This window comes from Danio rerio, chromosome 1, assembly GCF_052040795.2.
Source record: "Danio rerio strain M-AB ecotype USA chromosome 1, GRCz13ab, whole genome shotgun sequence".
Lineage (NCBI taxonomy): Eukaryota > Metazoa > Chordata > Actinopteri > Cypriniformes > Danionidae > Danio > Danio rerio.
The window spans coordinates 38,216,385-38,229,526 of NC_141021.1; the positions used below are offsets into that span (position 1 = coordinate 38,216,385).

Sequence of the window (13,142 nt, forward strand, 5' to 3'; positions counted from 1 at the left end):
AAAAACTCAAAGTGTGGATGAGAGACAAGAGAGACCTGATATGGGTGCTGAAAGCAGTAGATGGGAGCATGGGAACTGCTCCCCCACTAGACCCCCCAGTGCATCTTGCCAGAATTCCCTTGTTACCACCCTATTCCTGCAATCAGTCACTGAGGCTGTCAGGGAAACGCAGAGGACCAACATCCCATTCTCTTACATGCACACTTTCCTGACAAGCACCAACATCTAGTGCTTGTTGGGTTTTATTGATCAGTTCGTTAATCCTGATAGCATCTGTTTTCACCAAATAAACATCTGCTGGCATTAGTATCCTACAAACCAAGACTGTGCTTTGCTAAAAAGAGGAGCAAAAAGTGTCCAGAACATTTCAGCCTGTCAACTTTCAACTACTTTCAGAGCTAGTAGTCTGAGCTTCATTTGGCTGAATACTTCCAGACAGCCACAAAATCCCACATATCCTATGCCTACTTCTCATATAGGATGTGTTGTGAGAATGATACAACGTACACAAAAAGTATTCATGATGTGTCAAGACTTATAGGGTATGATTAGGGCTGAACGATAAATCACATTATTCTGAAAAGTCAGCTCTGTAATCAGCTGTGGATCTCCAGCATGTGTGTTCACGTGGAGCAGCGTTTACTACACTGAGCCATAATTCTCTGCCAAACTACGCAAAATTTTGAATGCGAGAGTCAAATCTGTGAACTACGGGCTTTTTTAGTAAATGTTGCTAACAGTAAACTTGAAAGCACATGTAAATACCACACTTAATGACGTTTTTAATCAAAACATGGGCTGTTTTACAATTCCATGAACGCTGAGAATGGACTTGCGTTCTTGTGGAGATTGGTCTTGCCAAGTTACCTCAGAAGAACGAACTCTAGTAAATTCTGTGCTTCCCACCTACTTTATTCGGCTGCAATGACTTCTGAGACTTCTAAAGCAAGTTTTGTGCTCAAGTCAGCTTCGATGCATCCTTAATATCAAGAACACATCCAAGAACTTTCATACATCCACCGTTCTTGTGGTCTTGAGTTTTGAAACTGAACTTTTGCAGTTGATGATGACGTTACACGAGAACATAAATACACAAAACCGTTGAAGAACACATATTGAGAAACAGCCTTACTCCATAGCTTAAGTCAGGTTTTTGTGTGTCTTTTTAAAGCAAACACATTTCATAATAGCATTCTAAGCATCAAAAGAATTGTATCACCGCATACTTTATTATCAGGAAATTTAACATATAAGATATGTTGTCATTGTCATGTGTTTATTAATCCTATTTAATCAAATCAAACCAGTTCTATCTTCTATGTTTATGATACACTCCAAAGATATACCATAAATTGGTATTTCCTGGATCTCTTTGGGGTATATTTGGTTGATAGGGATTGTGATTTTGAATACGTTAATGCCAGCTGGAAAAGGTAATGCACAACAATCCCCTTGATCATAAACACAACCGTGCTTAAGGGGAATATTCATTCAAAAAAGAAAATTCTATCATCATTTACTCACAGTTTCTTTCTTCTGCTGAGCACAAAAGAAGCAAGTTAAGACGGTTGATGGTAACTCTCGACTACAATAGTTTGCAATAGTTACATTTTGTCTTTAGACCAGATAGATATTTATAAATGTTTGTTTTTAGTCAACTGGGGGTAAAGTGTTTACAGCCCTGGGCTTTCAGTGCAAATCATTATAGGTGAAGGGAGCTGTCTTTCACCAATAGAAGCAGAATGATTTCATGCCGGTGGTGTTATGTGTGCTGTCTTCAAATCTCACTTCAGTCTGCGCGTTAAACTGTGTTAAGTATTTTAACATAGGAAAAATGACACACTTCACCTTTACTGTGATTCCACCTCCATTCTTTCCACAGCCCTCATCATTAAGCGCAGAATCTTTGGCCACCTAACTTTCCCATACGCCACCTCTAGTGAGATACACAGGATGTGAACTCACCAAGAGCTCTCCAGCCTGTTTCCCATACAGTTACTGCTTCACTGGAGTCCAATTACAGTGTGTTTGTGTGTGTGCAGGCCTGTTGGGTATGTCAACAGCCCTGCTGCTCACTAATAGACAGCCTTGAAGAGATTTGCCTGGCTCATTAAGCAGTGTGTTTAGCTGAGTGAGGCATAAGAATGTTTGGAGAACTGAATTTCAGACAGGTTCAGCACAAGCTACTTAGTTTGACACTAAAGTTTTGCATCTGAAATGCATTACACACAAAAGCATTATTGTTTCCACACATTGTCATGCAGAGCCTGAATTTTGACGTGGGAATGTATGTATTGTGCACAAACTGCCTGTAGTGAAAGAAAAGGAGTGTGAGTTTCATCACCAGAACCGTTTCTGTGTACTGTATCCATATTCCTCAGTTTTTGTGAATGCGCATCCAATATTCGCAAAACTGCCTTGTTGCACCTATTTGCACTACTTACAAATAAAAAAACTAGCAGTTTCAGACTAGAGGTTAAGCAAGAGATTATAGCTTCAAGGTTGGGTTTAGTGTTGGGGTGGGGTTAGTCATTTATTATAGCTTGTAGTACTGTGAAATTAGGGTTAGGCAATCATAGCGTCACCCTACCTTCAGGTCTGAGCTTTTATCCTAAAACTGTGGTCTTGTAGGCTGCATTTACACTGCATGGTTTAAGTGACTCAGTTCCAGTTTTTTTCTCTCATGTGACAGATCGGATACGTCTAAGCAGGAAAAACTAACATGGATTCCGATTTACTCAAATCAGATTCAGGCCTTGTTTATTTGTGGAAATTTAAATGAATTATTTGGATGAACGAGTTGGATCTGTGTCTTCGTGTAAGCAGGTAGATTGGATTTTCACCTGTCAATGCGAGTCATTAAAAACCTTAGCGAATGATGTTAACTCTGATGCTTTCATTTCAGAACAGACTAAAAAGCACAAGTATTTAAGCATGTTAATGAGAGAGAGCTAGAGTGCAACATCTGCCACGTAAGCAATATAAACTAATATAAAACTGTTACACAATAAGCAAAAGTCATTCCATGGACATCACATTAAGATGCCTACTGGTTTAAAAAGGCCTGGATTAAAAGAAGATGGTCAAATGAGACCTTTTTTTGTCATAAACTATAGTAAAACAACTTGTCAAAAAGAATTAAAAAAAATGAAACTCTGCGAACCGAGGGGGCGAAAGGACGCTCTTCTATTATCAGCTGTCAGTCAGTGCCCACTCTTTTTTTTTATGGTCTATTTTTCATTGTGCCTTTTCCATTTGCAGTGTAAATGCAGACAGATGGATATGAGTGTTTTTTAAAGATGATGTAAGCAGGTCATCAAAAAATTAGATATAGTCACAAAATTAGAATTGACTATCAAGATCTGCAGTGTAAATGCAGCCGTAAAGTGTTGCAGTTCTGTAGTTAAATATCTCTCACTGGTGGATTTTTACAATTATTTTGCAATCCAATCACTGTTACATGATAGGGTGCTATTACATATCTTCAGATTCAAAAACAAACAATATACGTATTGCATAGGTGTATGTAAGCTAATGCGACGATCAAAATATTCAACTGCAAACGAATCAATGAAATGTCAAACCAATGAAGCTGGATATGCTAAAGCTTTGAGGGTCCTGATCGACTTGATTTTCTGTCAGTGTTTTAATCAGTGTTCTGAATACAATCAAGAGTTTGCCTTTGGCTGATTTTTCTGTGTTTTACCTACTGTACATGTGTTCATTTAGAGCTGATTTATACTTCTGTGTTACCCATATGATCCATTGCAGCTCTCGCAGGGTCACATAGCCCTCCATGCGCACCTCAAAAAAATGTAACTACATGCTGCAACGATGCATAGTGCAAGCTCTGTGATTGGTCAGCTTGGTAGATGTGTGAGCGTTGCTGATAGCTGCGATCCCTGTAGAATGAGTGTTTACAAGTGTTGAGTCCTGTGGAGGAGCTCCAGATGGAAACTTTTGTTTGTTTTGTGTTTAGCTTATGATTAAAGTTGTTGCACGTTTGTTGTTCCCACCTCTGAATGAGCGAGTTTTAGAAAAAAACAAAACACCTGCGAAAATCACAACTCATACAACATAAAAACCTGCTGCTAGCATTTCAGATGTGTTATTGCAGAGCGAGACAAACAGCGGCAGAAGTATAAATGCACGACTATGCGCAAGGCAGGTGCTGTGGGTCGCGACGATCACTCAACACAGAAGTATAAACCAGCCTTTAGAATACATAAAGGAAAACAAGGCTGCCAAAGTGTTTCTGAATGACTTCTAGTCCTTCTAGAATTTCCTTCACTAGTACACATTTGCACAGTTGGAATTGGTTTCATTTTAAAATTGCAAAGAATACATGCCTGTAAGTAGAAAAAGAAAATCAGACTATTAGTTGACCACCAATGCCCTCTGCCTCTTGCAGACCACAAGTTCCAAAGGAGTGCAGAAGACCAGTAGAAGATCCAGAGATGCTAAGCACTGCTTGTTCACGTGAATGCAAGAACGGCCACTGTACACCAACTGGCAAGTGCTGCTGCAATGCAGGCTGGGAGGGCCCCTTCTGCTTACGAGGTACAAGAGCCAATCCCAGCACTTTTTTCTGTCATTGATTTCAAAGTTTCCTTCAAAGGTTGTTCAGCAAATTTCATGTTTCTGTATTTCTGTTTTTAGCCAAGTGTGAACTGGCTTGTCGCAATGGCGGGGTCTGTGTGGAGCCCAACAAGTGTCTCTGCAAGGAAGGTTTTTCTGGCAACCAGTGCAGTAAAGGAGAGCGAGGGACAAAAGGGGACGGTGAGAAAGACAGCATCCTGGAGCACATCATTGACATGACGACTTACCTGCTGGACCTCACTAGTTATATTGTTTAAAAAGCAAGGCAGGAAGCTGACTCGCTCTTCACCATTTGGCAATGTTACGAAGGCCGTTCAGAGTTTGCCTTCAGTACACCATCCCCAAATCTCCAACTGCCCCTCACCTGATCCTCCTCTCCCACCACTGTTCTGTTTCATGAGCCACAGGCTTTGATATCTCCATGCTCCCCTACACCATCTGCACTCCCACAAACACACACATAAAACAATAACATGGTGTCCAAAGGAACCTCAACACACTTAGCCAAAGGGGGTCGCATGTTGGAGATGAACACAGTGCTCCTCTGTTTGGTGTGTAAGGTCAAGTGTCCCCGCAAGAGGTCTCAAAGCACTGGAAGCCCCACCTCGGATGTTCAGACCGACCCCAACAATTGGGATATTAGGGTGTCAACAACGCTTCAAGTGGACAGTCTATCAAACTGAACTGCACCATAAAGAAACTCACTGCCACAGATTGTTCTAAGAACGGAGAGGAAGGAGCTGTCAGTACAGCAGCAAAACCGTACAACAGACTTGCTCTGTGTAGAACTGGAGAATCATATTGATGGGACTTGATGCCAGTTTACTTGCAGTTTAAAACCGGATTTGCTAAAAAAGGTCATCTATTTCTTGATACAATTGTTGAAAGGATCAATGAGGATCCTGCAAAACTGAATATTGGTTGATTCCTGTTGATGTTTCATTTAGAAGAAAAAGTCAAGTGAAATCAATCTTTAAAGAATGTTTGGACAGTCACTTTGATTAACTTAATACACGAGTTAAAGACGACTGGTTTGCAGGGAGAAACTACCCTCGAGAGGAAAAATTGCAGTATCAGTTAACCTATTTCCTGTAGTTTTTCATGGCCATGCACGCTGCTTTCATTGCAAATTGTATCCTTTATCATATTTTAAATTGTTCATCTATCATCTTTTGTGTGATGTAAAGCACAGAAGCTTGTTTTTATAAATGGAAAACCCTCGTGAGGCAATTTTAGCTACTACTATCGTTTTTGTCTTACATTGACTTCACAGATTATGTTTTAAGTTCTCCATTTAACACCAAACCCTATTCAGTTTTGTCATATACAAAAGGGAACATGACTGGTGACTGGTGTACATTTCATATAGTACTCTACAAAGTACTGCTTAGATTTGCCATTGTTTTAATAGAGGGTTTATTTTTTTTAAGGAATAATATATGGGAGAGGAGCAGTTTTGCATTAAGCCTGTAAATTCATTTATGTATTTTACTTATAGATATACAGGTTTGACATCTATAAAAATCTTAACTTAAAGCTATAACAGTGTTCTCTTACTTTCAAGAGTGCTTAGACTGAAAAAAAAACACAACCATAGATCTTTCCTTCCAACAATGTGACATTTCTATAAAACAAAGTTCAAGCTATAATTTGAGACTATCATTTTAGTCAGCCAGCTCTTAAACGAATAGGTGATGTTAAATATGCTTTGCATCATTAAGACTCCATAGCATCCCTTTACTTTCAGATGTTGTTGGTTAAGCTCTCTTAAATGAGCTCTCTTCTACAAAATGCACTATAAATCAAGCAGAAATCATCCCATACTTCAGAAAATTACCTCATCGACAGCGGTTCTATCACTGAATAACTGATAAGACTACATCTAGACAACAATTGGACCCCTGTTCAACTTTATACTCATTTGTTGTCAATGAGGTCCTTATTTACATGTTTCATTGAGCCCTTTTTGATGTGATTTTTGTCATTGAAGGTTTACATCCCCCTCTAAAATCAGACATATTCAGTATGATCAATAACAATCCCCGTGCGTTTATCATGTTCTGTTCAGTGCATGTACGGAATCCATGCTGTAAATCTACTCTGTTATTTTAGCACTTAATGTGAAACCTGCATTGGAGCTGCTGGGAAGGTGTGATGTGAATAGAGTAACCCTGTTTCCTTTATTATTTAAGTAGTTATGCCTTAAAGTTATTTAAGTTGTCTACAATGTTTTTACTGTTTATGTGAAGAAATATGGTCATTTATTGTAAATAACTAGGTTTATCTTGGGTTCTTCTCAGAAATATCAATATGTTTATTAAAGTGTATAGCATGTTTGAGAACTTGAATGACTCTTTTTCTTTTTTTCTCTTATGTGTAATCTAATATTACAATTAAGCTGTTTTTCAGAAATCTGAAGTGGTAAAATCCTCAAGTGCTACACACCAATGTGCAACAAGTCGCTTTAAATCTCACACAACCTCAAAATGCATCTGGCCATGACTTTTAAATGAACTAAAGGTTGTCAATATGTTACAGGTAAACAGCTTTCAGTATGGCGGACTGATATTCTTTACAGCAGTTCTCTGTGCTTATGGCAGTTAATGCCAAACGTGCTTAACTTACTAATATTCATTACAGCAATAGCACACCAAGGCAGTGTCCGAAACCGCATACTTCCATACTATGTAGTACGCTAAAATCAGTATGCGAGCCGGTAGTATGTCTGAATTCATAGAATTCGAAAAACGGTATGCGAGAAGTACCCGGATGACTTACTACTTCCGGCGAGATTCTAGAGTGCGCATCCCATGCATGCTGCGCTATCCCATGATGCCCCGCGAGCGAATTCATGAATGGGAGTAAAGCGACGCAATTGACGCAGGCAGGTCACGTGAACATGAAAAAATGGCAGATGTCGTACATCCGAATTCCATTCATACTTTTTACGTTCATACTGTATAGAACATACTTTTCTAACGGCCCAATAGTACGTTTAAATTCAAATGCAGGAGCTACTGAGTAGTAGGTGGTTTCGGACGCAGCCCAAGTGTATTAACCTACCCTTGAATTTTGATGACATGTTCAAAAACAAATAAAAAAAAAGGATTCTTTGATGATAGGAACGATTGCCATAAGCACCAGCCTCTTCTGAGCCATCAGTGTCCACGTAATCTTTTACCAACTCAACTCAACTTTTGTTCAGCTTGATGCATCACGTTTTTTCATGTCATTTGTAACAAAAAAACAAACTTGGTCACAAGTTAAACACTATGGAACAGAAACATTTTATCATATTATCATCTTTTTTATATTTATATTAATTTTAATACTCTCTTTTAACTTGCTTATTCAGCAAAGTTTGCAACATCAAACATAAGAAAATACCACAGACTGTGAGTGAAAGCTTGTGCAACCACAACTTGGAGCTTCCTCCACTAACTACCCTTCAAAAGTGATCTACCTGCATACCTGAAGCCTAGTCTTCATGCAGTTAATGGTAGGAGAGAATTTAAGCACCGTGCCCGGTGGGTAAAACTGCAAGTGGTTAAGACTCCACGGTCTCACAGCTTGACTGGATAATTCAGAAGCAGTGTCTTCTCATAGGATAAGAAAACCCTCTCTCTCATGAAAAATAATTAGACATCAACAAATCATTGAAGTCCCCGCAGTCCTATGCTACAACAGCACCAGTGACGAGAGAAAACCTCAAATATATTCAGCTTTTCCCTGCAATTAATGCTAACATTGTTTAAACTGATGTTCAACACACATCAATATGGTCTCGCATAATTCAGTCGAGGTTTCATCACCCTTTAAAGGGGACTTATTATGCCAATCATTCTAGTCTCTGATGTCCCTAAAGTAAAGTGTCTACCCCCCCCCCCACCCCCCCCCCGCCCCAAAAAAAAAAAAAACACAAATAACTCTCTGATACTATTCTTTTACAGATTTCTATTCATATTTAGCCTTTTTAGTGACTGTCACTTTCAATTCAAATGAGATAATGCTTCCGACCTTCTTTTTTAATAGAGGGTGGAGCTATAAACACCCATGCATTAGCATACCAGCAGATTTGAAACAGCCCTAATGATATCTCTGTTAAAAGTGAAAATGTCAACAACAAAAAAAGAGGCTCCAAATTGGTAATCTACAGAGACTGTAGTGTTCATTTGTGCATCCTAAAACTCCACATTTATAATGCCTCAATCACTGACAGTAAAAACTCTTATGGCGGATGACTGCTTCTCACTCAGGACTGTCTATGCTAATGAGGGAGAGATCATCACTATTGGGTGGGACTTTCCTCCTTTGATGACATGTACAAACTGTTTTCATCAAGTGTGATTTAAAAAAAAAGAATGAATACATTTTTACAATTAGAGGCTATATTCACACACTGACTACAGTTACATAAACATCAGTAATCAAATTATTTACCTTAATCTGAATAAGACAATAATATGCGGAAGGTGTTTACATGAGTTGCTTTTTGAATGTTCCTTATATGATCTCACTTACATGTTATAGCACATAATTAAATTAACATAATTGCGTCACCACGCTACCCACATTTCCTCCAGAGTTTCATGCAATTGGGCGACACGCAATCCTCTCCATCATTCTCTCTCTCCTTTCAGTTGGGATGGTGGGCAAAATGAAAGGTTACAATGGGCCAACTTTGGGCATCTGTAGTTTAAACACTAAAATATTAAACTGACAACCATATTCGTCTGCTGCTGTGGAAACGTGACCTTAGATAAAAGTAGCACATTTGAATGAGTGCATGACATGGCATCCCACAACAACAACCACAAACACATCATTCAGTCCCGTCCTCTGGAAATCTCTACTGGAAGCTTCACAAACGAAGCTCTGGATGTTGAGTGTAGGTTGACAGCGTTATTAAATTCCATCTCCAAACATCAATCAGGTTGAGTGGTCATTATAATAATGAATGAGGACCACCCAGATCACCATAGTCACCCCAATGTATTTGGAGTAATGCAATACTAAGTTGTCTGTGCTTTGTTCGGAGCCAATCAAAATCGTGTTGGGGAGCCAGGCTGATAGGGGTATATTTGAGTTTATATACTATCTGTGGCATGAATCATTACTTTTCATTTGGAATGGTTTTCTTTCTCTTCCCTAAAGGGCCTTTGCTGGCTATATTTCATAAACAGTGTAACCCGGCACTCAGCATAAACATGACGAGTCTGTATACTAAATATTTGCAAAACTCTGATGGTTGGAAAACTCACTTATAATATCATATACACAGAATAAAGAATTATCAGGCAGATAATGGCCTTAGATAAGAGAAGGACAAAAGATAAGGACATAATGCTTTATCTATACTGTATATGTGAATATGTGTATATCGATAAACTTCCAAGAAGGCCATACTTAATCTATTAAAGAGAGCACACACACACACACACACACCCTCACTCACGTCTACTTTTATCGCACCCGTGCTTTAGCAAAGTATTCTATTACCTCATATTTTTTATGTGACCGGGTCAGAGCGGACTACCGCTGAAGTGTGTGCGTGTGGTCATGAGTGTGGAAGGCAGACTCCCTCACAGCCACACTGATGAAGTTATGGATCACAACACACCCTCAAAATTAGAACAAACATGCATCAGTAGTCTGCCTTCAGCCACCTCCTTAAAGAGATAGTTCACCCTATATTAACATTCCGTTGACAATTACTCACCCAAATTTGTGTGAATTGTAAGAACTTTTTTTTGTCCATATAATGGAAGTCAATGAGGCCCAAAAATTTCAAGTGGCAAAATAAAACACATGAAAGAAAATTGGAAAATGTTTGATGGCGGCTTTTCAGTGATTATAAAAGCCAGCTACTTTCTCAACTGAATATGTAATCTATTTATAATTTGCCAAAAACAAAAGAACAACAACAACAAAAAAAAAATTTCATGCTGCTAACATTGACCAACGGCAACATACTACAGGCTGCAAAGTTAAAGTGGTAACATGCATCATATAAATGCAGCACTCTCGAAATTACAATGACTGACCTAGTGATAACCATTAGCCACAGACATATTATACTACAGCTGAAGACTGGTTACTCACTAAAGCTAAGGGGGCACTCGACCGGTAGTCTATGTGAGTCCTAATGCCCCAGTAAAGTGAAGAAGGGGACACTACTGTCAGTGAGCGCTGTTATGAGATGAGAATTCTTGTTAAGAGTAGGAGTGTAAACCCCGGTATCCTGGCCAAATTCCCTCCATCAGGCCTTACCGATAATGGCCTCCCAATGGTGTATATGCACTTGGCCTTTTAAATTCCAGTTAATTGTCATCCCATACAAAATTGCTGCGTTTAAGGTCACATTTCCACATTTACTAAAAAAAAAAACAGCAATCTTCACTACCTGGCTGAGGTATTATATAAAGTGGACTTTAGACCAAACAAGAAGCACAGTATTAAATATTAATTTATATTTATAAATATATTTCTTTCATGCCATGTCTTTAAAATATGGAAATTAATTTTAACCCCAGTATTATCAATGGAGTTTTTGTGATACCCTGTTGCTAATGACGGCGCCTGCGTTTAAACTTTTTTCTTTTTGTCTCTTTTTATGCTTTAACAACCGAATGGATGCTGAAGTCTATTGAACTGATTATATTTGTATTCTATTACATCATCAATGCTGTAAAAGAAACCTTATAAAATCAAAAATAGTCACCTTAAGCTTTCAACGGAAGTTATTCCCATCCACTCAATTGGCTCTATTACTGTCTCTCCACTCCTCTTATATCTGGTGTGTGGTGAGCGCTGGGGTTGTTGTCCTGTGGCTGTCGTCACATCATTCATGTGGAGCTGCACACCGGTGGAGGTGCGAAGAGACCCCCCACCCCCTCATGATTGTGAAGCGCTTTAGGTGTATGGCCATACACAATAAATGTGCTATATAAATACACACTACATTACATTACAACGAATAGAATAAAAATAGAAAGGCTAGAGCATCCACACTAATTTTATGGAATCAGGCATGAAGTAACATATTTGTTTGTTTATATTGCATGTTATAAAGTTAACTGATTTGCTATTTGCACTTCAGTAACTATTAAACATGACATTGCTTTCAGTTAGAATTACACCAGATCTGCTTTATAGCAAAAATCTGTTTATAATTATGAGAATATGAACTGGAGAAGATTTTAACCTACCACCAACCTATTGCGCAATCACATGATAGACAGACACATAATGGCACAGCTCGGAAATGTGTTTCAAACTCCTGAAATGAACTCCAAACAACCTTTATATTTATGTTTCTACATGACGTAACCCCAATTTGTACATCGATTTTAATATTGGGGTGTTTATAGATCATGTGCCATTGTAAAGACAAAGTAAACTCATTGGTCCTTGAGTGATGCTGTCATGATGCTGTATCAAGTCACTGAATCTCAAAAATATAAAAACTACTTTGAGTGTCCTTTTTTATCTCGAAGATTACCACTGTATGGAGAAAAACAACAAATAGATTATTGAGTATAGAACAACATGGGATTACATACAGCAAATATTTTTATTTTTGGGAATAGAATCATTAACCTTAAAAATGCCACCAGAACAAAGACTTGAGCTATAAAGCTATACTCTACATGTCAACAGGTCCATGTTTTCTTCCAGGCTTTACTTCTCTTTACAGAACTAACCTCTTTTGTCCAATGCCCTAGCACATTGCATATGGCAGATTAGCTAAGAAAGCCTTGGATCTCCACTCCTGACTCGCATCCATGAAATGATGCAATTACGGTTCCCACTGGGGCCCAATCTGTCATGTAAACACACACCCAGCCCCATCCAAGGGCAAGGACTGGAGATTGGCAGGAGGAGACAGGTAGATGTCAGGATGAGAGAATGATAGAGAGGGGGGATGGGTGTCGAGGACTTTGGTTTGCATGCCAATTTGGAGTTTGTGTGTGCGCGCGTGCATGCATGTGTATGTGTGTGTGTGTGTGTGTGTGTGTGGCATTGCTCTCATGCGTTTGTGCAATGAGACACTTTGTCTTTTTTGTCCATCTTCCTGTACCACGATCCTTAGCAGGGCTTAGTAAACAATTGGTATCAACAGAATGGGACCACCTAGGTAAAAGTTTCCATGTTGAGGCATTTTTTCAAACTGTGGCTGCAAATTTTCCCAAACACATTAAAACAAGCTACGCAAATGTTTTATGACGGTACTTGCATAGCGTATTGTTATATTAACCTGTGCAAACGGTCATTCATCTTGGCAAATTGCTGTGTTTCTACGCATGAGATCTGTGAGGCCTCGTGAGCTTACCTAACTAAAAACTCAACATGCTACATCAAAAGCCACAGTCCAGCCTTCTGCACAATGATCAAAGGAAGAGATGAGCTTTGGCTTAAAGATGTGCACTTCCAAAGTCATCTGTTAAAGTGGATTTTCCTCACCTTTACATTTTCGGGCACCAGTGAAATGATAAAATGTTCATGCAAGACCTGCAAACAATTTCACTGAACATTACTTCATT

At 38.9% G+C, this 13,142-nt stretch overlaps 2 protein-coding genes across 5 annotated transcripts in view; one reads left to right on the forward strand and one right to left on the reverse strand.

Annotated features, from left to right (window-relative positions):
* The window catches only part of hhip (hedgehog interacting protein), a 220,362-nt gene extending 213,421 nt beyond the window's left edge, over window positions 1-6,941 (forward strand). For 3 of the 4 annotated variants that reach the window (XM_087235223.1, XM_087235224.1, XM_087235225.1), the window contains 2 exons: window positions 4,412-4,560; window positions 4,660-6,941. In XM_087235223.1, coding sequence (XP_087091349.1) covers window positions 4,412-4,560; window positions 4,660-4,856 — 346 coding nt within the window. In that variant the 3' untranslated portion in view covers window positions 4,857-6,941. 4 annotated transcript variants of the gene reach the window in all.
* znf827 (zinc finger protein 827) overlaps window positions 1-13,142 on the reverse strand; it is a 789,732-nt gene that overhangs the window by 461,177 nt on the left and 315,413 nt on the right. The window lies entirely within an intron of this gene.